Raw genomic sequence first — 23,353 nt, 5'->3', positions numbered from 1 at the left:
ATTTTTTTGACTTTTTATTTTTAAAAAAATGTGTAAAAAAGTAGAGAAAGTGATTAGAAAAGTAGAGAAGAGATGTTGATAGATGTTGATTGATATAATCCAAATAAGTGTATATACGTAAAAAAAGTGCACTTTTTAAATTTACCGCAAACACCTACTAAAGTCTCATTTGGGAACAAGCTATCAACTTTTTAGCTTTTTACAAAAAGATGTGTAGAAAAATAGAGAAAGTGATGTGATAACTTATACTAACTTTTTGACTTTTTGGCTAAAATGTATAGTTGACAAACGAGGTCAATTAGCTAAAAACTCAAAAAGTCAACCCACATTCCGAAGAAGGCTATATTATGCTTTTCTAACACTACTATATCTAAATATTAGACCACTAGATGATCTCACAAATCTAAAGGAACTGGTTATAGGAAAATGATTTGTAACTCGAATGTGTTGGGCTCGACTAGCTTGAAAGTACTAATTTTCTCTCTTCTCTCTATCTCTTTCTTTTGCTTTGCTCTCCTCTTTGCCTCTATTCACTATATTCTTGAAACCAAAAAAAGGACTCACCTCTCTCTCTCTCTCTCTCTTTCATCTCTCTCATCTCTAGTCGTGGAATGAGGAATCACTCTCACCTCTCTCTCTACCCATCCCTCTCATTCGACAGATCTCTCTTATCACCTTCCGATTACTCTCTGGCCGTGGAAGAACGAACGCCGACGGAGGACAAACAACGACGAACGATGAACGACGGCCTGTGACAGTGAACGACGGAAAAAAAGGAATCTGAGGTAAACCTAAAATCGCAAAGCTAGGGTTTATGTTTGGCTTCAATTTGTGTAGAAATTAGTAGATTTGACTTGCAATTTGTGATCGAGCTTGGGATTTGGCTTTAATTTGTTATGTGTTAGGGTTTGGGATTTGTCTTTAAGCTGTTATTCTCTGTATATATATGTTTGGTGTTGCCTTGAATTTGGTTTTGCTTCAAATACACATATGTGTGGTAAAATACACACCTGCTTGGTATACATTTGTTTGCTTTTGGCTTTGAATTTGGTTTTGCTTGAAATCCACATCTGTCTGGTCAAATACGCATCTATTTATTATACATCTGTTTGTTTTTTGCTTTAATTTGGTTATGCTTGAATAGTTGTCCAACTAATCTGTATTGTAATCTGAGCTATCAGTTTGGTTTTGGCTTTAATTTGGTTGTGCTTCAATAATCATACATTTGTTTTTAGATATGCTTCAAATATGTAAAATTATAAACAATCAAAAGTGTAAATCTGTTATATAAATCTGTCTTGAAATGTGTAAATCTGAAAATCTGAAAATCAAATGCTTGAATAATTATAAAAATCTATCTTCAAGCATTATAAACAATCAAATGCTTGAATAGTTATCCAATTAATCTGTCTTCAAATGTGTAAATCTAAAAATCTAAGTTGAAATATGTCTTCTTCAAACAATCAAATGGTTGAATAGTTATCCAACTAATCTATCTTCTTCATGTTGAAATCTAAAATCTATGTTGAAATCAAATGTTTGAATACTTATATAAATATGTCTTCAACTGATGGCTTCTTCTTCTACTAATAATAGCAAATTATAAAACTATGGCTTCTTCTTCTACTAATAATAGTAACATAAGATTAAAACCAAGATTGTGTGATTGTGAGAGAACTGCGGCGATGTATATTGTACACACGAATGACAACGGAAACCAAGGACGTTTGTTCTTTGTTTGCCTATAGAAATATGTACGTATCGATTATACAATTTGATGTTTTACTGTGTACAAAGTTATTTATGTGAATTGATTAACTAATTTTTGTGCATTGTAGAGTCATAAAGAACATTCTTCAAATTCGCGAATGAGGATGATGACGACAGTATCTCCACAATCCGTTCACATGTTGGACCTCAGAAAGCTATAAGAACAGAAGAATTAAACGATATAAGGACAAGGCTTTGTGAGATAGACAATGAGTATGGTGCAAGGCTGCAAAGGATGGAGAAAAACTTCAAAATTAGGATTTATGTCATTGTTTTTTGAGTCTTTTTGCACTTTATCATGTAAATTTCATGAATCGAATGTAACCAGAAACTTCATTCATATTTTGTATCTTTTTGTACTTAATGATGTAAATTACTGAATTGTTAGATGCTTTAGGGAATTTCATGAATGCATTGTGTTGTGTTGTGTTGTGTATTCGGATGAGTTTGTATGGTTTGTGATATTCCAACTCCAACCAGGATGCAGTCTTAGTCCACAATGGATGTTGTGTTAGTCCACAAAGCAAGTTGAGAATACTCTTTTTATGTCATATATGTTAATCATATACTTGCTGGCTTACAGGGGGCTAGATGGCTTGAGAGTAATTTTATGAACAACACACCAATGGTTTTTGGTATATGCATGAGAGTACGTAACCTAAACTTGGTTTTTATGACATGAGCTCATTTATGTTGTCTTAGTGCTGTAATGTGCCACATTTTTATTCTTGTTTGTGTTTCTGCTATAATTTAGATTATTCCTTTATTTTCAATTGTTGGAGCACTAGAAGAATCCCAAAAAGCCATTGCAAAAGCACTTTCAAAGCTCTTTGATGTGTGATACCCGTTAATTGGATGTTGTCTTAGTCTATAATGCAAGTTTGTCTTGCTTTTGGCGCACTCTTGCAACCACCACATATCTCATCGGACTCATCAAATTGCTCTCCAATCAAAGCCATCAACTGCCCAACAAAAATCCATTAGTGACCAAACACGCAAATAAGTTTTCTAAACTAATAAGTTTTCTCATCAAATTGTTATAAACTAATACTAAGAAGAAAGATCGAAAAACTTATTTGTTGTTGGTAACAGTCCACTTGCCCCCATTAGCACACTCAGGATCTTCCCATTTGGGCTAAATCCCAGCTCTGAACAAATGAAAATCAGCATTTGCAAGAAACTTGCTAGGCTTAAAAATTTGATCATACAAACTACACAAAACTTCACAACTTCACAAATCAAGACACAAAATCTCATCCATATTTTTCATATTATGTGCAAATATTTAAAGTAGTCAATTAAAATCAAATGGAATATCAATCTCTCATTAAAAAAAAAAAAAATCAAATCTTGGGTTTGTTTTGTTCGTCCTCTCAGCAATTGTCTATAACAACCCTATGTAACCAAAGACAGACAAAATTTTCATGCAAAATAAAGGACTTGATCTCACACATAATACCAAAAATGAATGCCCAATAAGACCATCTCACATGAAAAATAACATTGTAATAGAAAATTACTAATCCAAAATAATAAAACAATTTACAAAAGTTCAATTACCAAAGGATTAACATTCGCCACACAAAAGTTCAACCACAAATTTTATTTACCAAACCACAATTTACAAATCTTCCATGATTAACCAAAAACACAATCAGGCATACAATGGCCAACAATTACTAGTGCAAAACATATTCTAGCCATAATACATACATTGTTACAAACGAATGTCATACAATTACTAGTGCAAAACTAAAAAAATAATTGGGCATTTGAATCTGCATCTATATTGAAGTCAACAAATTCTGATGCTACTATTGAACTTTTCCTGCTTATATTGTTGACTAGTCCTGCTTGAGTATGAGAGGTGCTTCCAATATTGTCCGCCATTTGCATTGTGCTAACCCGTGCCTATAAAAACAAAGTACATATTAGAAATAATAACCACAAACATATTGACCAATTTAAAATTTAATTCGTCATTAAAGTATGTGTACTCATATATTGAACACGTACTAGTATATACATATTGTCCTATGTGCTCACCATAGAAGGAAAATAGTAAGGTTGATCTTGCGGCATCTTATCATTATATAGGGGGAGAAAGTTAGTAGTAATTTGAAGCTTTAAAATAAAACCCCACAACAAACAAAGTGCAATATATTAAGTCCATTCAACACATACCGGTACATACATATTGTCTTGTGTGCAAACTATAAAAGGAAAATAGTGAGGTTGATCTTGCGGTACCTTATCATCAAATAGTAACACAATTTCATTACTAATTTCAAGCATTAAACTATCAATACACAAAAACCTTACGAAATAACCTACCCAAAGCATTTACCTGTGCGGGAGTAGTCTTCTTATTCTTTCCCTTTAACCGATTAACTATTTGATCAACCTTGCTAACCTTCCGCTTCGTTCTAAGGGATTTACTTTTGATCTTTTTGTTCAGATCCGCACCCAAGTACATTCAATTCCAAAGTACTTTACTTCCCCGTCACTTGTTAGATTTTGTGATTTAAAAGCTATAGCAAATCCACAGTGTTTCGCATATTTTGCATAAGATATGTACACTTCTTGTTTTGAGGTAATATACATCCCCTTCTTAGGTTCTTCAACCTCCGCACTCTCGTTAAATGACATATTGTGATCTTGTTCTTCAACTTCATCACTCCCATTGAATGAATTATTGTTTGAATCAATATTCATTGTAGCTTCAAAGTTAAATAAAATACTATTAAATACTGTTCAAATGATTAAAATGTTAACATACTGTGAAAATGATTAAATTTATCAAATTTTGCTCAGACAATGAATCTAAGCAAATGCATGTGAATCTCAAACAATAAATCTATAATAATAGTAGATAATGAATTTGAAATAAATCCTCAAGTAATAGAGCAATAGAAGAGCAGCCATGGCAACCACGATAGCCACATATAAATCCAATCTACTAATTTTTTGAGGGGGTATCTCCGATTAAATTGATAAAATTTTGCTCAAACAAAAATGCTATTATGCATGTGAAACAATAAATAAATCCAATTTTTTTTTTTTTTAATAATAGTAGACAATGAATCTGAAAAAAAAAAAAAAAAAAAAAAAAAAAAAAAAAAAAAAAAAAAAAATCAATCTTCAACTAATAGAGCAATGGAAGAACAGCCATGGCAGCCACAAATAAATATTATGATAGAGCAATGGAAAAGTAACCATGGCAGCAACAATCATCTTAGCTAGCAGCCATGGCAGTCATGGCATCCACAATGACAAAGCAGATTATAGAGCAATGTTTGAAAGGGAAGTACCTTATCCACAACTCAAACACAACTCTGATTGCTCTACGGCACACAAACTTCCTTCTTTTCCACTCCGATGAAACAGCAGCAGTGGCGACACAAGCTAGGTTACGACTAGACAGTGCTCCGCTCTCTCTACTCTGTTCTTTTATTCTTTTTTTTCTTTTTTTTAAATGAAATGAAAGGTGGATGTATACACAGCTACAGCAGCACCAAGTTGAGTACAAACGTACTTTCGAGCCGTTCGTCCAAAGACTTTTGAGCTACGTAGCGGAACCGCTAGTTATAATAGATTAAAAGTTGTGTTTGGTTTTTCTTTGGAATCTTGATTTTAAAGGCAAAATTTTCAAATCACTTTTCAAAATTCATAACCAAACACACAATTCAAAATTACTCAAAATTTAATTCAAAAATTAATTTCAAAACTCAATTCAAAATTTTTTTCAAAACTCAAAACTCTATTTTAAAAGCGGAAATTCAAAAAAAAAATTATTTGTTTTTTAAAATTATTTTTAGAATCATGATTTGAGTGTGGAGTCGTGTTTTAAATTATGAGTTTTGAAAAAAGAAAATTTGTTTAGTTATAAGTTTTGAAAAGAATTTTGAGTTGTATTTTGAAACTTTTTAGATTTATTTTTTTAAAATATTTAAAAAATTTATTAATTTTATTTTTTTAGGGTAAATATTTTATATTTTAAATATTTATTTATTTTAATGTGTACTATATTTCATACATTTATGTGTTGTATTTTTCTAATATTAATTTTTAAAAAAAATATTTTTTATTTTAGATATGTAATTTTTATTTTAAATATTTTATTATATTTATAAATATATTTTTAAATATCTTAATTTTTTTGTTATGTGTTGGTCATGATTTGAGTGTAGAGATTTGAAAGTAACGTGGAGTTTCAAGTTATGTGTTTAGTTATGAGTTTTGAAAATAATTTTTAAATTAAGTTTTGAGTTATGTGTTTGTCACAATTTGAGTGTGAAGTTGTGTTTTGAGTTTAAAATATTAAAATTAAAAATTAAAATATTTACAAAATAAAATAAAATAAAATGTTTAAAATAAAAATAAAAAATATTTAAATGAAAATTATATATTTAAAATAAAAATAATTTTTTTAAATATTTTTTAATTTTTTAAAAAAATAATCCAAAAATTTCAAAATATAACTTAAAATTCAAAAACTCAAAACTCAAAATACAACTCAAAACTCTTTTCAAAACTCAAAACTCTTTACAAAATTCAAAATTCAAAAACTCTTTTCAAAATTCATAACTAAACAAATTTTTTATTTTCAAAACTCAACTCACAAATTCTTTTCAAAACTTTTTTCAAAATTTATAACCAAATAAATTTTCTATTTCAAAACTCAACTCACAATTTCATACTCAAATCACAACTCCAAAATGATAATCACAATTCTAAAATTAAACCAAAAGCTACATAATTTAGCCCTATGAGACTCACAACCTTTTGATATTATAATTTAGCAACTAGTTATAATAGATGGTCATTTGGATGAGCTTTTATAGTGATTTTTTTTTATTGGTGTTTTTTTTTTTTTTTGTAAACTTTTTTTAATAAATAAATTCATAAACTTTTAGAATTTTAGATTTAGAATTTACGAAGCAGGAGAGTAAAAAATAAAATAAATGAATGAATAAATAAATAAATTGAAAAAAAATCCATTAAAATCAAAACAACAAAAAAATGATCTTTAGTGAATTTTTTATTTTTATTTCTTAGATTATTCTACACTATACAAATTAGAAAAGTAAAAAAAATTGACATAATTTTGAATTTTTTTTTTACTAAAAAAAAAAAAACATGCTACTTTTTTTGTTGAATGCCAAATGACACCTGATTCTTAATTGCTAACATTTCTATTTTATTAATACTATTATGTATCCAAAAAAGATATCTCAGAAATAAAATATGTGGATAAATTTGGATAAATTACACCGATTTCTTAAGGAGTTTTACAAGTTTGACATAATTATTGGACTCACTTAAAGTTTTAATTCACACATTTAACTTATTTTCAATAGTATTTTATTAGTCATATGAATAAAAAAATTATAAAATTTATATTTTAATATCTTATTTTATTTATGACACCGTCTATATTAATTTTGATGCTTGCCTTACTCAAATATGATGAAATTCTTTTGGTGGATCCGTGTGGCTATTCACATATGCAATTTTGTTTGTTGCGAATAAAAATCAAATGATGTGAGTAGCTACAGACTTGAGTCTTACATTACACATTTTCCTTATCCTTACACCTGCCACTTCCTTGGCCTTCCCATTCTCTACCACTCAATCCATAATCCACTCTCTCCACCCACCAAAAAAGTATCCTACAATACTGTCTCACGTATATCTCTACATCTTCACTCTCCTCATCTCTTCTTCTTCTTCTTCTTCTCCATCACAAAACCATGGCTACTGCAGTGAGTGCTGCTGTCTCTCTCCCATCCTCCAACTCTACTTCTCTTCCAACCAGAATCTCAATCATCTCTCCAGACAGAATCAACTTCAAGGTATATATACATATCTGTAGAGTAATCATTATGAAAAATTTTTTAGTGCCAGGCGTTTGAATGCTCTGTTTTGATGGCTTGCTCGACCATCTTTCTGGTGCTTGATGGGAGTGTATCGAGCTTCATTGTAACATACATATATATATATATATATATTTTGCGTAGATCTAACTCACTTACCTAAAAAAATGTAATGAAATACACAGACAGATGTGGCCCTTTATCCTCCTTTCATTTCCATCTAAAGCACTTATCATCATGACTTATAATTTTAATGGTCACTGTCACAACATTTTTAAAGGGTAATTCTGTTTATAAATTATTTTCTATTTATATATATATATATATATATTTCAGACAAATTATAAGCAGGTGGGATAATCATAAAATAATTGCATTCCATATAAGAATCACCGGAAAATTATTCAATAATTCCGGAACATCAGCGATACTCTAAATCAATCATCAATTACGTAGTCTTATATTATTTCACATTCCCAATATAAATCGTGACTCTCCAATTAAAACCTTGTAAATATCATGAATACTAAATAATCACCCACAATACACCAAAAAGACTTCCACGAAGTACGGAAATGGACCTGCACTATCATGAAATTGTTTTTCCACAGTTGGACTTAAATGAATTTTTTCCTTCTCCTTTTTTTTTGGGAGTTTTTGTGACATGGGTTGTGGGTTTGGCAGGTACCTTTGCCCTATAGAAATGTGTGTGGAGGTGGGAATGGGAAGATGGTTGTTTCAATCAGAGCCCAAGTCACAACAGAGGCACCTGCAAAGGTTGAGAAGGTTTCAAAGAAAATGGAGGAAGGAGTGGTAGTGAACAAGTACAGGCCAAAGGATCCATACATTGGGAGATGTCTTCTTAACACTAAGATCACTGGTGATGATGCTCCTGGTGAAACTTGGCACATGGTCTTCAGCACTGAGGGTATGGTGGTGGCCTTTAATTATTTTTGCAAAATATCAGATAAATAAAAGGCAGATAAAATAATTACAAAATAATAGAGTTCAACTTAGGATCGTGATTTGCAATTGTTTTTCCTTTATACCATTTGTATGATGTTCCCCAATTATTATCATTTTTCTTATGATACTATATTCCCCACTAAAGCGGGATAATGTATCGTATTATCCCATTCTGAAGGGTTTGTCTCTGACTCAACCCTGCGCCACCAAAACACTAACGACAAACATTACCATTGGGGAGGCTGTCTCCATTATTTTTAAAGATTAATTTGGGTGTTTTTTGAGCTGATTGATTGGTTTAATGGGTTGATTAATTAGGAGAGGTCCCATATAGAGAAGGGCAATCAGTTGGAGTGATTCCAGATGGTATTGACAAGAATGGGAAGCCTCACAAGCTTAGGTTATACTCCATTGCTAGCAGTGCTCTTGGTGACTTTGGTGACTCTAAAACTGTAAGGCCTTTTGTCTTTTCTTTTTTTCTTTTTTTAAATAAATATTTAGCTCAGAGTGATGTTAATGGCATATCTTACTTCCAATTTCATCTGATCAATTAAAATTTAAACATTTTTTCATTGTATTTATATATTTCTTTTTCTTTCATCATCTTTCCTTCTTTAAAAAACAATAAATTATCTAGTGGCATTGTCTGATTGGCTCATATATGCATACAGGTGTCGCTGTGCGTGAAAAGGCTTGTGTACACCAATGATAAAGGAGAATTAGTTAAAGGAGTTTGCTCAAACTTCTTGTGTAAGAATGCAAGACTCTCTAACTCTGATGTTTAATGTTTCCAATATTTTCTGAATCCAAATAGAAATTAGCCTATGTTCCCGGTTTCAAACATATGCAAATGACATGTCTTTTGTTTGACAAAGAAGTGGAAAAGGTTACATACCCAAAAAATACCTGGAAGAAAAAAAAAATTCAAACTTCGGCACATTTTATTTTTTACATACCCTTCTAAGTTTTATTGTTGTGTATTTTCAGGCGACTTGAAGCCTGGAGCTGAAGTGAAGGTCACAGGACCTGTTGGAAAAGAAATGCTTATGCCAAAGGATCCCAATGCCACCGTCATAATGGTATGCCATTAAATGCATTTTGTCTAATATTATTTGCATAACAATGCTATGGATTTAGGAAAATGCTCAAAATTTAAAATGTGTGAATCAATTTTATTTTAGCCCATATCACACCAAATAAAAAATCTGTGCCAGACATTCAAATTATTAGGACTACTAAGGGTAAATTTTTTATATATTTTTTTTTTGGGTATATAGCATTCTCATAATTAACATTTAATCGGATTATCTGCAGTGTTAATGACTACTTATTAATTTATTTGGATAGTGCTTTAATACATGTGGTGTATCATTTGATTAATGTTCGTTTGCAGCTTGCAACTGGAACTGGAATTGCTCCTTTCCGCTCATTCTTGTGGAAAATGTTCTTTGAGAAACACGTCGATTACAAGGTATTCAGTTCGAATTTGAGACATGAGAGTAGCCACTTTATGCAAATTATGGCAAAGGTCAATGTTGTACCCAATCTACCCCTCCCAAACTCCATCTAATAGAACTATATTGGGAGTACCTTTTTTTTTTTTCCCTTCTTTTTTTTATGCTGGAAAAAGAAAGTAACATTATATTATGTGAATGATTGAAACACGATTGCTCTAATAACCTAATTGTTGTGCAGAATCATAGTTTCAATCACATAATAAAGAACAAACAGACATAGGGATTCGAACATAAGATATAAGTGGTTCAACAAGGTGTGCCTGAGTCTACGGTGGAGAGAGAACAAATCCACTATACTCCAAGAGTATCACAGATAACTCTCAACCTCTCAACGCAACTCTTTATTTTGAAACACTCAAATGAAACCCTACCGGAAAATTACAATGTATACCACCTAATCTTCGGGCACCCACAAAGGACATGGGTGAATCTCCATTGGACACAACACTAATTTCTCATCTCATGTGATTTTTTGTCTTGACATTTTGTAGTTCAATGGATTGGCATGGCTCTTCTTGGGTGTCCCTACAAGCAGCTCGCTTCTATACAAGGAGGTAAGTTAAAAGTTCTCTCTAATTAGATTATAAATTGATTAATTTTCCCACATCATGTTCAATTGGAAGCGAAACCTTTTAGAGTCAATACAATTTCTCGTGTTGGGTGATGATACAGGAATTCGAGAAAATGAAGGAGAAGGCACCAGAAAACTTCAGGCTTGATTTCGCAGTGAGCAGAGAACAAACCAATGAGAAAGGCGAAAAAATGTACATCCAAACCAGAATGGCTCAATATGCACAAGAGCTATGGGAATTGCTCAAGAAGGATAGCACCTTTGTGTATATGTGTGGGCTCAAAGGCATGGAAAAGGGCATTGATGACATCATGGCCGACTTGGCTGCCAAAGACGGTATGGAATATCGACATATTAGCATTTAAATCAATGTGTTCGAATTGCATATAGAGAAAATCGATGTGTATCCGACTCTATGTTTGCTCGTGTTTTTCAGGCATCAATTGGATGGAGTACAAAAAGCAGTTGAAGAAGGCAGAGCAATGGAATGTCGAAGTCTACTAGTTCTTGTCTTCTTGTACAGGATAGGTAACCTCTTTTGTAATTTTTTTTGTTTTTCTGCTTTCTAAAGCAATTATATTGTTATATATGACTTTTAAGAGAGTTATTTTTTAGGGCGTGTATCAAAAATATAGTGGAAGCCAATTTCATACTCTTTGTACGGATTGTCAATTGGACATTTCTTGCTTATTCTCATAACAACAATACTACATCTCCAGAAAAAATATCTTGAACATTAACTAAAATGGGTTATTGCCTGTGTCTAATCAAACCCTGGTTAATCTTGATGAGCACCAGTGACTATTGGTTGAGTGACATGAGTATAGCCCTTCAATTGATAGAAGTTTGAGGTTCTAAAGCATTAGAATAGGATCAACGAGGTTATTGATTCTTCAATTATTTGAAAATGAATTTTAAACGATGTAACATAAATTGATTACACAGCAGCAAAAATTGGGACAGTAATGTAGTCATTGCAAAGATTAGGGCTATGATCAAGCTGAGTTGAGCCAATTAATAGATTGTTTTAGCTTGAAAAGTTAACAAGTTTCAAAATATTTTTAAGTTTGATTTATTTACCTAACGAGCTGATCTCAAACAAGTTTTTAACGAGTCGAGTATAAATGTAGTTCAAATAATTTAATTTTTTATAGTATGTATAACCTTGTCAAACCGAACAATAAATTATAAAAATTTGATTTGAAAACTTAATATGTTTAAAATTGATTATTGATTTACACCAGTAAATCCAATGGGTTTGTAAAGATTTGGGCATGGTGTCTGGTTCGCCTCTCACGTTTTTCGTCTCCTCTTATCTGTGTTGTAAAAAACAAAACAAAAAAAGGGTTCAACTTCTACATTGAAATCCATTTCCTTTTCCATTTGAATCATTCATTATAAAGGGTTTTTTTTTTTTTTTATGATGATTTTTTTGTTTAGTGATTTTTTTATAAAAATAAAAAAAATAAAAAATAAAAAGTCCTAGGCTTTTGTTTCTGCTCAACTAAATGAACTGAAAAATTTTGAAAAAAAATCCATAAGAGAGTATTAGAAAAAAAAAAGAAGCAGCTAAAACATATTTTTTTTTTTTTGTGATTTATTTAGATGTTTTCGAACACTCAACTGTAATTTAACTTCTAATGTTATCTTTAAACCAACTAAAATTAACTGAATAATTTTATATGTACTAATTAATGTACACACTAGTATAATAGCAGATGATGTGTCATAATTTAAGAGGTTTTGGATATTTATAATTTGTATAATAAATAGGGTTATTAATTATATCATAACACTAATTGGTACCACCAAAATTAACTTCTAATTATTATAGAAAAACATTAATTGCTAATTAATCAAGCCATATATTTATATATATTATTTATTTATCAATTATTATATGCTCTCAGCGTCCTACTCGGGAAAAAAAAATATAAAATTGTTTTGGGAAACAATTTTTTTTTTTTTTTAAATCTCATGAATTTTTAATTATATAATTTAAATTTTAATATTTGATTTATTTTCAAGTTAAATTATTAATTATGAGAAAATTAATCTTTTTTATTTGGTTATGTATATATCTATTTACATGGAGCGATTGGTATGGTAGGGTTACAAGTGTTATTTGTTTTGGAAAGCTCGAAGGATCTATCCATCAATGGCGGAGGAAAACAGCAGATCGAGAGGCACTGTGAGGTGGTTCGATGACCAGAAGGGTTACGGCTTCATCTCCCCCGACCTCGGCGGCGAAGATCTCTTCGTTCATCAATCTTCCATCAAATCCGACGGTTTTCGTACCCTTCAGGAAGGTCAAGTCGTCGAGTTCCTCATCGCCTTAGAGAACGATCGCACCAAGGCCATTGAAGTCACCGGTCCTGATGGATCTTCCGTCGACAAGATTGGCAAGGATTTTTACTCCGCCGGAAGAGGCGGCCGCAGTGGCGGTTTCGGATTTCGTAGCGGCGGCGGAGGAACTGGGAGGAACGGTGGTGGCAATGCCTATCGCGGAGGCGGCGATGGGTGTTATAACTGTGGAGAGAGCGGGCATATGGCGAGGGATTGTCGCCGCCAAATGATGAACGCCGGCGGAGGCGGTGGAGATGGGGCTTGTTATAACTGCGGTGACTATGGGCATATGGCTAGAGGCTGCAATCGCGGCCGTGGCAGCGGCGGCGGTGGAGGTGGAGGTGGAGGTGGAGGGGCGTGCTATAACTGTGGAGGAGTAGGTCATTTGGCGAGGGAGTGCCCTAGCGGCGGCGGCGGCGGCGGTTATGGAAGGTTCGGCGGCGGCGGCGGTGGTGGTTTTGGAAGGTTCGCAAGTGTCGGCGGAGGCAACTGCTACAATTGTGGGGAGCAAGGGCACTTCGCGAGAGAATGCCCTAACAATTCAGCAGCTTGACAACTTTCAAGGGGATCTGAAAAAAGAGTAATCGTATAGATCTCTTCTTCTTATCTTTTGATACCATTATCTGCTATTTTCGTTGAGCTTTTTATTTTTATTTTTTATTTTTTATACATAAGATCGTTCTTTTAGATAGTATCTGGTTTTGGGTTTGTTAGCGATCCACTGTTTGCCAAGAATTTTCGAGTTGGTATAGATCTATAGAATGGTGGTTCGGTAACTGATCTAGGGTTTTTGCTTCATTTTTGGTTCAATGAACTTGGGATAATTTTGCATTTGGTGAATTTACTTCTAGTGTTTGTATATCCAAATTTATGTGAATTGATGGTTTAATGCTCTGCTTGAATCTTTAAATGGGATGTGCATTTGGGGCTCTGTTATTAATTAGCCTTTTTTAAGTGTATTCAACTGTGTTTGTATTTATAACAGTTGCTCAATATCAAGAGCATAGACCTATGCTCTTAGTTAAATTTTTCAATGCCAGTTGTGGATTCAATGGCCAATTTTAAACCGTGCAATGTTTAAAAAATAACCTTGATGCCAAATTCATCAATCCCAATCAGATTTGTCTCAGGTTGTCCATAATTTAGCCAAAGGAAACAAAACCAGTTATTTCTGGTGGTCAATGGATTTGGCTGAAAATCCAAGTTGGCTGCTATTGCATTAGCTCTATTCTTCCTATTTTTGCAATTTGTTATGCAACAGCAAAATCAAATTGGCCGTCATTTGGTTTTGTAGTTTTTTTTTTTTTTTTTTTTTTTTTTTTTTTTTTTTTTTTTTTTTTTTTTTTTTTTGGTGTGTGTGTGTTTGTGATGTTTTTTTATTTACTTATTTAGAAGTCAACTTGGTGTACCTCTTGCTTTTGGACTTGATGATAAAAAAATTGGTGGATATTATATACTATGAACTTCTGTGTTAATTTACATTTTTATTTATTTTTGAGCAATGGTAGAGGGCCCAAATTCTGTGGCTCAAATGTGGCTCAAATGGCCAAAACGACGTCGTTTTTGGGGTGGGGTGTTAGGTGTTGTCCTGTGTCAATTTTGTTGCCATCATTTAAATATATCTTATGGTGGCGTCAGCTTGTTGTGTAATAATCTGTCTTGCATGCTGCAATGGTTTGATTTCACCCAGTGTTATCAAACGCTCACACCTGGGGCTCCTCATCACCCTTGAGGTGAGACAACTTTGATGAATCATAGTCGATGCATATGCTTCTTTCAATTCTTTTTTATTTGTTAAAGACATGATATGATATGATCCCTTCAATCTATTGAAGTCCATTATAATTCTATGTGTTTGCATACCCTGTCAAAGAGTCTCAACTCTAGTCAATGTGGTGTACTCCTTATGTCTCTTCTTTTTTTTTTTCGTGTGTTTAATTATTTAATTACTAAATTCTTTATTGTATAATTGCTTTACAGTTGTTAATTGTTCAATTGCTTGATTTAAATTTACTTCATTTGAAATTGTTGATGCAATTCAAGTTATCAAGCACAACATATCGCATTGGGTGATAAGAATATTCAGTAAAAATATGATGTTATGCAATATATCATTGGCTATTACATAGAGACAAAAGACGACATAATAAATTTCTCATACTCAAAAGATATACCATGTATTTCACTTCAATGAAGCACATGCCAAGACCCCGAAGAAACCGTGGCGTCTTGGTGCAACTCCTGAATCTCCATGTAGACTTTATTTCTAAGGCTTTAGAGTAGCATTATCTGCATTGCTTGATGTGTATACTATTGTAGTGAAGTCATTTGGAGTTGGTGTTAGTGAGCTGACAATTGATTTCATTAGGCACTTTCACGTTGAGGGATCTCTAAGAAATAATTTTCTACATAATTTTCTACATAATATACTGAACAAATCACACAAATAGGTTTATATTTTTAGTCGATAGTATTATTGCACATTGTCCTAGATGATACTATATGGACTTATCATTTTTTAATTATTAGGAATTTAGGACAATGGAAACCTGTACATTGTGTACCATGTGCCCTTTGCCTCTATTACAGTTTTGGAATGATAATTATGAGCAGTTTATTCAAATTATATCTGCTGCTAATGTTGGACATTTATTGTATTATGATGATTCATGGGATTTAATTTCTCTTTGATTACTTGGTACAACAATTACACTGGTGGCTTACATGATGAATTATGAGCATACGATGATACATCATTGGATTATTATGATTAATGTGATAGGATATTGTGGTTGAGGTGTAAGACTATTGGTTTAAAGCTAGAGATATCTTTTCTGGTTAGAGGTGATTTAAACACCCATTTTCCCCTTTCCATATGTTTTTGATTCATAAAGTGTCTGTGGAGAAGAACTCCAAGCTCTTCCTGCATGGAACTAAACCAGTCATGACCCTGCATATTCCAGTATTACCTGCTAAAAGTGTTTTTAACGCCTAGTTTTAAATTTCATGCAACACAGATGGTAATAACAATTCAATTCAGTGGTTTGAATTTCTCCACCTGCATGTAGGTCTTATTTCACGCCTATTTATTGTGATTTTCTCTCCCACTTTATGTTGTATTTGATTATTATTATTATTATTATTGTAATTCATTGGGTTTTATTGTAATATTGTATATGTATCAAATAAAAAAAATAAAAAAATTGCATTCATAGTTTCAAAGTATGCATTTTGTAGCATTTTTATTTGTAAAATATGCGCACACACAAAATAAAATAAAATTGAGTGTTCAAAATATGCACTTTTTTATATTTTCCATCTCTAATCTATTAAACTTGTTTGTTTGTTCTCTCATTATTGTTTGTTTTTGAACTAGATGTTATTGGGCTGAAAAGGTGGGCCTAGTTAGTTCTTAAGCAATACTTGGATTGGGTCTGGGCAATATTGAGCTTGCGCTAACCCACTCATTCCGAATCACTGTAGGCCCATTATGGGGATGTTATGGGTAGCTCAATGGTTTAAATCCTTATGGACCTCATAAAAAACCAACAAATAGCATGATAGTAACTTGTGATACCCCATCTAAAAATAAATAAATAAATAAAATAAAAAATAAAAATAAATAAAACTTGTCATATAAAAAATAGACCCTCTATTTTTTTAAAATAAATATAATTTAAACATGTAATTACTGATATTTAATTTTTTATCATTTTTTTTACATGAATGATCCGTTAAAGAGGCACTAACAGTTGAAAGTTTTGAATCATTGAGAGACCCAAAATAAGTCTGTAACTCACAAAATTTAACCCTCCAGTCCACTGCTTGGGCTGGAGAGAAGCCTCCTCCAATGATTAGCTATTGTTGTATTTCAATAGTGGATAGTGACAAAATACTACTATATTTTAAGAATGTTATTCTGATAATGCAAGTGTTTTTTTAATATATTTTTATCAAACAATGCTAAATTGAGATGATTTATGTCGGTTCTACCATAAGATGTAGAGACATCAAGGGTTGTCAAAATTTACTCATAATTAATTCTTGTTTCAAAATTTGACACAAAATATGACAATATAAAATATAATAACCCATATAACTAGCCACCAAGGAAAAAATTGAACATCATGCCATTCCATTTAAAATTCCTCTCTGGGATTGCTGCTATAGGACAACACGAAGGTCTTTCTCAAATGCCTAATCCAACTACTCCCAAGCATCCATCCCTAGGTAAAATCGGGTTCCAGGTTGAGTCATAGTCAAGATAGCTACGGCAAGAACCAGAGCTCGAGCAAGGCAAGTAAGAAGTTTGTTTCTAGCTCCATCTAGAAGTTTTCCGGTGTATAGCCAGCTCCTTTATAGCTAGTAAGGAGCTTAGTTATTTAATAATCGGTATCAACTTTAGTTCTAAGGTTTAATAGTCAGGCCAAGTACCTAATCCAACAGTCCGATCATTAAGGAGTCAGTAGTTGCTAAAGCAACGAAGCTAGTAGTCTGCTAAATCCACCCAACCCTTTTCCTTCCCCTCCCCCCTATAGGGAAACCAAGGTTTCTTAGCTGAGTCATTGAAGGTATCCTAAGTGCTATGAGCTCGGGCAAGCCGACAAGTAGTTGGTAGCTAAAGCGACGCCCAAGTAGTAAGGAGTTGTTAGTTCATGCTGAAATAGTTGCAGTTCGAAGGGCTAGAGCCAACTACTAGGGTTATAGCAAGTAACTAATCCAACAAGGTAGCTAGCCGCCAACACCCATTGATTTAAGTACCCCTCAGTCTCAAGCCCAAGTCCGCTACAGTATGTATTTAGTTTCTAAGGCAGTTCTTTCTAGTTCAACTCGTTGGTTTTAGCCCCACTCATTCTAGTTTTCCTTTTATGTCTCCTTGAACGAAGCGAAGAAAGTGGGTCTCTATCCTCCCTTCCTTCAAGCCCTCTATCCTCTTTTGGCATGTTTGATTGGGTGGATTAGAGTATGGGATTGTGATTATTAATTCGTAGGCCCAATTATCCTATGTTTGTTTTAACATTTTGGTTTAGGATTATTAATCCAATGAATAATTAATCCAACAAATTTGTAGGATTATTAGTAATGGGGTAGCGGTAGGATTATTAATCCAATGGATATTAATCCAATTAGATAGTGAATACCAAACTAATTTAATAGGATTATTAATACTTCACTATCAATCTTGTGAATCAAACATGACCTTTGAGTCTAAGTCTTTACTTCCTTTAGCTCAAGTTATAAACTTTAGCGGAGTCATTTTTGTTTGTTTGTCCTTTCCCTCGGTGATATCCTTTAGTTTCTGCCCTTTTGAAGGACTATATTCTATCGAAGTCACGTCTATTTCTATTCAAAAGGTCAATTTGCGTGTAGTAGAAGTTTGTCTATTGAGAATAATTAACACTCCATTTGGGTTCGGTGATTTGGGGAGAACATTTTCTTTTTCTTTTGCCCCTTCATTCTAATTACTTGTTTGAATTACTACAACTCACTTTTTGAATCACTTTAAAATAGAGAGATTGCAGAGAAAAAATATGAAATGATTACTAATTTTATACAATATCAAAAGAGCTATTATATAGAACGAAAATTTGATCAAAAAAATTGTCATCAAAGCACAAATTTGATAGGGCCCACATTAGTTAAAGGCATCATGACAAGTTTTTGTAATAAAAACATCAAGCGGTATTTTGGTAATATAACCTATAAAATTTATTTTATTTTATTTTATTTTGTGTAGTTTATCCAAATAAGATTAGAGAGAATTATTTTTTCTCCCACCTAACCAAACAAAAGGGAGATAAATCACAATATTTTCTTTTTTATCTTAACTTAACAAATTATTTCTTTTCTTTTCTTTCCTAAATAGTGGAAAAGCAAAAAATCAAGTTGGTGATGGTAAAAACTACAACTAGTAAAAGATTACATTCCAAAGATTAGATAGAAAGGTCAAGTTTGCATTACGTACATATGTGATCTAGATAAGGCAAAAACATTACATTAAAGCTATTGTTCAATGTTTACCCTTTCATCACCTATCATGTCTCATTGGTGTTCTTTTCCTTTTATTGCTTAATGCTTCCTTTTAAGTGAGAATTGAAGATGAAGCAAGAGATGAAGAAAGTTCATAAACACTTTCAACTCTTCAAAAATCCTCCTCTCTTGTTTTCTTCTTCAAAGTGGGATTTGGTGCAAGGTGTAATTTATCCTGTCCAAAATAATTTTTGAAAATTTTTCAAAAAGTGGTTTGATGAAAAAAGGTATATAAAAAAAAATACTCATTATTTTCATATGATTTTCTTATTTTTGGAGTCAAAATAATTTTTAAAATTCAAAAATATTTTTTTGATATTTATTTTTATTTTTATTAAACTGATTTTTATTTTTTTTAAAGAAATTAAAAATTAAGTTTTGAAAATTCAAACCAAATGTGAGGCACATAAATCACGACACAGACCCCAAAAAGTTTATATCTTCTCTTATTATTTTTGGACTTCTTTTAATTCCATAGACCAGAGAGGTCCAGTTGGTGGGCTATCGGCCCATTCCAAATCATTCATTTTATGAGTCTCGTTAAGCAAATCGTACATCTAAAAAAATTAAATTGATCGGACATAGGTAGTCATATGATCAAATTATATTCGTCTTATAGAAATAGATGGTTTTTTTTCAAAATTATACTTCCCGTTCAATTTTTTTAGGACAAAATGTGTTCCGATCAAACTATTTTTTATTTTTTATTTTATATATGATCTTCTTTGTGAAATTTTTAAAATGAACAATTCGAATTAACAAGATGGACCTCGAGTAAACCCAAAGCCCACCAACTAGACCTCTCACTCTAATCAAGGAGGAAAGTGAGGCTATCCCATAAATAACATGTAAAATATAACACTTAAATCATGGAAGATTTTATGGAATCAATCACTTCAACAAATTACAATACCATGATCCTTCCAATAAAATTCATGAATCATGTGTTCCAACGAGGCTACCACTTGTTGTGTAGTCCCTATTGTCTTGTGAATGGCATGTTCATAAGCTCAGATGCACATTTTTATTTTAAGGATGTTTCAAGATTTTGTATGGGTTTGAAGGCCCCCTTTAACTTATCCTCTTAGCACAAACCTCCGACTCACTAAAAATTGGACTCGTGTGATTTGTTTTGAATTTACCATTTCGGTTTTCCATTGAAGTTCTTTGTTCCTCATTTTATATCATTCTCCACAATATTTTGAAAAAAAAAATTCGAACAAAAATAAAAATAATGCGATTTATGGACTCATTATTTTCTCTATACAATTTTTTCTGTCAAAGTTCTTTGTTCCTAATTTGTATTCTTTCTCTATAAAAAGTTGAATTCAAAGACTAATTTCACACTATGTGAAATTATTTAGAAGGATTACAAATCACTGGTAAGTTGAAAAAATAATACTTGCCCAAAAAAAGTTGAAAAAATAATTACAAATTTATGAAGATGCAAGTCTGATATAAATGAAAGTTGTGGTTTAGGTCACAATTTTTACTTACATCATAGCACAGATTTGTCTCATGCAAGTGAAAGTTGTATTTTAAGGCACAACTTTCATTAACATTAACACACAGGCTCACTTACACTTTCATAAATTTATAATTACTCTATCTACTTTTAACTGTTTTGCAGTTTTCAATTATTTATGTTACTACTACATTGTACAACATTTTAGACACACAAAATGTTTTGCTTTATAATCTTTGGCTTCAAATGAAGAGAATGAGAGACCCAAGGTTGAGAATAGTTAGGTGGTTACCATAGTGCATGTCTTGATCGGATGAAGATATTTTGTATGTAGTTGCATTGTTGGTGAAAATACCAGAAAAAATTATATTTTATTGATAAATAATGCAAAGAAAATGAGATACAAATATATCAGGCTGAGGCACGGATATCTCGTTTTCTTTAAGGAGATCAAGTCCACTGCGGTAGGAAGAACCCCAATACCAATGCAGCAGTCACAAAACTATGACTTGTCCCTTCCAGGATACAACAGCCCGATCACTTGTCATATGGTTCAGGCCAACTCTGCACAAGATGGTGAACCCAAAGCTCTACCAATAAAACACCCTTCTTTGCTAGTAATCTCTCTTGTATATAAAATAGTTGATGTGTTAGTGGTGTAGAAAAGAGTAGATGAGAGAACTATATATAGGCCATTAGGAATTTACAGTTACACCAAAAAATAATGACCATTAACTAAGTTCATGAATTCTATTTAACCTCCATTTATAACCAAGAGGTTACCAAACCAATGAAATCCCATTTATGAAAAAGATAAACCAATAAATAAATATAAGATATTAAAATGGTCCAACAATCCCCTACTCATTTTAATATCAAAAAAATAAAAATAAAAATAAAAATAATAAGAGAGATTACCAAACAAAGGTAGACTAATATGCATCATGAAGGTGTGCTCTGCATTGAACCTTTATTAGTGAAACAACAATCTCTACTCCAGAGTCAGTAGTGGTCTCAGACTTGAACTATGACTGCTTAGGGAAAATAAAGTATTACTACTCACACATAATAGTCCAGGTGTTGACATGAGCTTTAATAGCCAGTACATTACGGCCTTGTGCTAATCCCAGTTTTCATGAGCATATTTGAGAATAAGCCTTGTTCTCATAGAAAGCGGCCCCACTTTCATGCTCACATAGGTGAAATCTGTCAAAGATGTTCCTGTAATTTACACACCCCACTCAACAAAAGCTACAAAATTTCATTAAGAGTATAAAAACTCAACCCTCCAACATTACAGGACAAATGCACTTACATCATAGGGATGGATAACAAAATATTAAAGAGTGCATTTTTTACAACCACCATATGATTCGTTCTTCCCATTGAACCTAGTTACAGGATCTCTGGTCCCTAGGTTGGGTATCCTCATACATGGTTTATGATTTTGTAGGCTTCAAACCCATCCCCCTCCATGTATTCCAAACCCTATCTCTCGCCAAGGCCTTGGTTAACGGATCCGCAAGATTATCACAAGATCTTACATAATTCACTGTTATGATGCCATTACTCAAATAGGATCTCACATTATTGTGTTTCCTTCGAATAGGTCTGGATTTACCATTGTAAAAATGATTGTTCACTCTACCAATAGCAGTAGTGCTATCACAACAAATTAACACATGAGGAATTGGTTTTTCCCAAAAAGAAATTTCATGTAACAAATCTCTCAACCAATTCGCTTTCTCACATGCTGAAACTAACGCTATAAGCTCAACTTCCATTGTAGAATTAGCAATTATTGTCTGTTTTTTAGACTTCCAACATATAGCACCACCACCCAAGGTAAAAATAAAACCCGAGGTAGAGAGAGAATCACCTGACAAAGTGTTCCAATCGGCATCACTATATCCCTCAAGTACCGCAGGATACTTGTTATAAAACAAACCATAATTTTTTGTTCCAGATAAATATCTCATAATTCTTCCCATGGCTAGCCAATGATCTCGACTTGGCTTTCTAGTGAACCTGCTAAATACTCCAACAGCATATGCAATGTCAGGTCTAGTACAGTCAGTAGCATATCTCAAACTACCAATCATGCTAGCATATTCCTTTTGATTAATCACTTCTTTTTCATTTGTTACAACAGACAAATGTATGCTTGCGTCAAAAGGAGTAACAACATGTTTACAGTCTAGAAAATTATATTTCTTTAACATTTTCTCAACATAGTGCGATTGATCAAGAAAAATACCATCATTAGTCTTGGTAATTTTAATTCCCAAAATAAAATTGGCTCCACCAAGATCTTTCATATCAAAGTGGCTATTAAACATATTTTTAGTCTCATTTATAATATGCAAATTAGAACCAAAGATAAGTAGATCATCCACATATAGGCTAATAATCACATGTGCATTCTCACAAGTTTTATAATATATGCACTTATCACATTCATTCGTCTTATAGTCATTCTCAAGCATGCAGGAATCAAATTTCTCATGCCACTGTTTAGGAGCTTCTTTTAAACCATAAAGGGATTTAGTTAGCTTACACACCCTGCTTTCTTGGCCAGACTCCACAAAGCCTTCGGGTTGGTCCATGTAAATCTCTTCATCTAGATCTCCATTTAAAAATGGTATTTTTACATCCATTTGATGAATTTTTAAATCATGAGTTGCAACCACTGCAATCAACAGTCTAATGGATGTAACTCTAGTAACCGGAGAAAAAATATCAAAGAAATCAAGATCAACTTGTTGCTTAAAACCTTTAGCGACAAGCCTCGCTTTATATTTATCTATAGTTC

The 23,353-nt window shown here is 32.5% G+C and overlaps 1 protein-coding gene and 2 long non-coding RNA genes across 5 annotated transcripts; 2 read left to right on the top strand and 1 right to left on the bottom strand.

Annotated features, from left to right (window-relative positions):
• The first annotated feature begins 385 nt into the window (after positions 1-385).
• On the top strand, positions 386-2,180 carry LOC114287870 (uncharacterized). The gene is made up of 2 exons (XR_003638064.2): positions 386-785; positions 1,839-2,180. It is a non-coding gene; the product is annotated as an uncharacterized LOC114287870 (long non-coding RNA).
• Positions 2,181-3,370: 1,190 nt separating this feature from the next.
• LOC114287919 (uncharacterized) lies at positions 3,371-5,332 on the bottom strand. Its single transcript, XR_003638078.2, has 2 exons — positions 5,082-5,332; positions 3,371-3,681 (listed from the first exon to the last, which is right to left on the bottom strand). It is a non-coding gene; the product is annotated as an uncharacterized LOC114287919 (long non-coding RNA).
• Positions 5,333-7,266: 1,934 nt separating this feature from the next.
• Positions 7,267-13,956, top strand: LOC114289782 (ferredoxin--NADP reductase, leaf-type isozyme, chloroplastic). Of its 3 annotated transcripts, none has more exons than XM_082867086.1 (10): positions 7,267-7,625; positions 8,331-8,574; positions 8,931-9,064; positions 9,284-9,362; positions 9,600-9,691; positions 10,006-10,083; positions 10,621-10,683; positions 10,802-11,036; positions 11,137-11,228; positions 12,811-13,956. In XM_082867086.1, exons 1-9 carry the CDS (start codon positions 7,524-7,526, stop codon positions 11,202-11,204), a joined length of 1,095 nt encoding a protein of 364 aa, XP_082723212.1. In that variant the 5' UTR covers positions 7,267-7,523; the 3' UTR covers positions 11,205-11,228; positions 12,811-13,956. The 3 variants fall into 3 exon arrangements, with proteins under 3 accessions (XP_082723212.1, XP_082723213.1, XP_028089418.2); XM_082867087.1 differs by having other exon boundaries at positions 12,839-12,891; XM_028233617.2 differs by lacking the exon at positions 12,811-13,956 and having other exon boundaries at positions 11,137-11,379.
• Positions 13,957-23,353: the final 9,397 nt, after the last annotated feature.

The sequence above is a fragment of the Camellia sinensis genome, chromosome 4, assembly GCF_055761805.1.
Source record: "Camellia sinensis isolate YWXY chromosome 4, ASM5576180v1, whole genome shotgun sequence".
Lineage (NCBI taxonomy): Eukaryota > Viridiplantae > Streptophyta > Magnoliopsida > Ericales > Theaceae > Camellia > Camellia sinensis.
The sequence above is the reverse complement of the archived record's forward strand: the minus strand, read 5'-3'. Positions and strand labels throughout refer to the sequence as shown.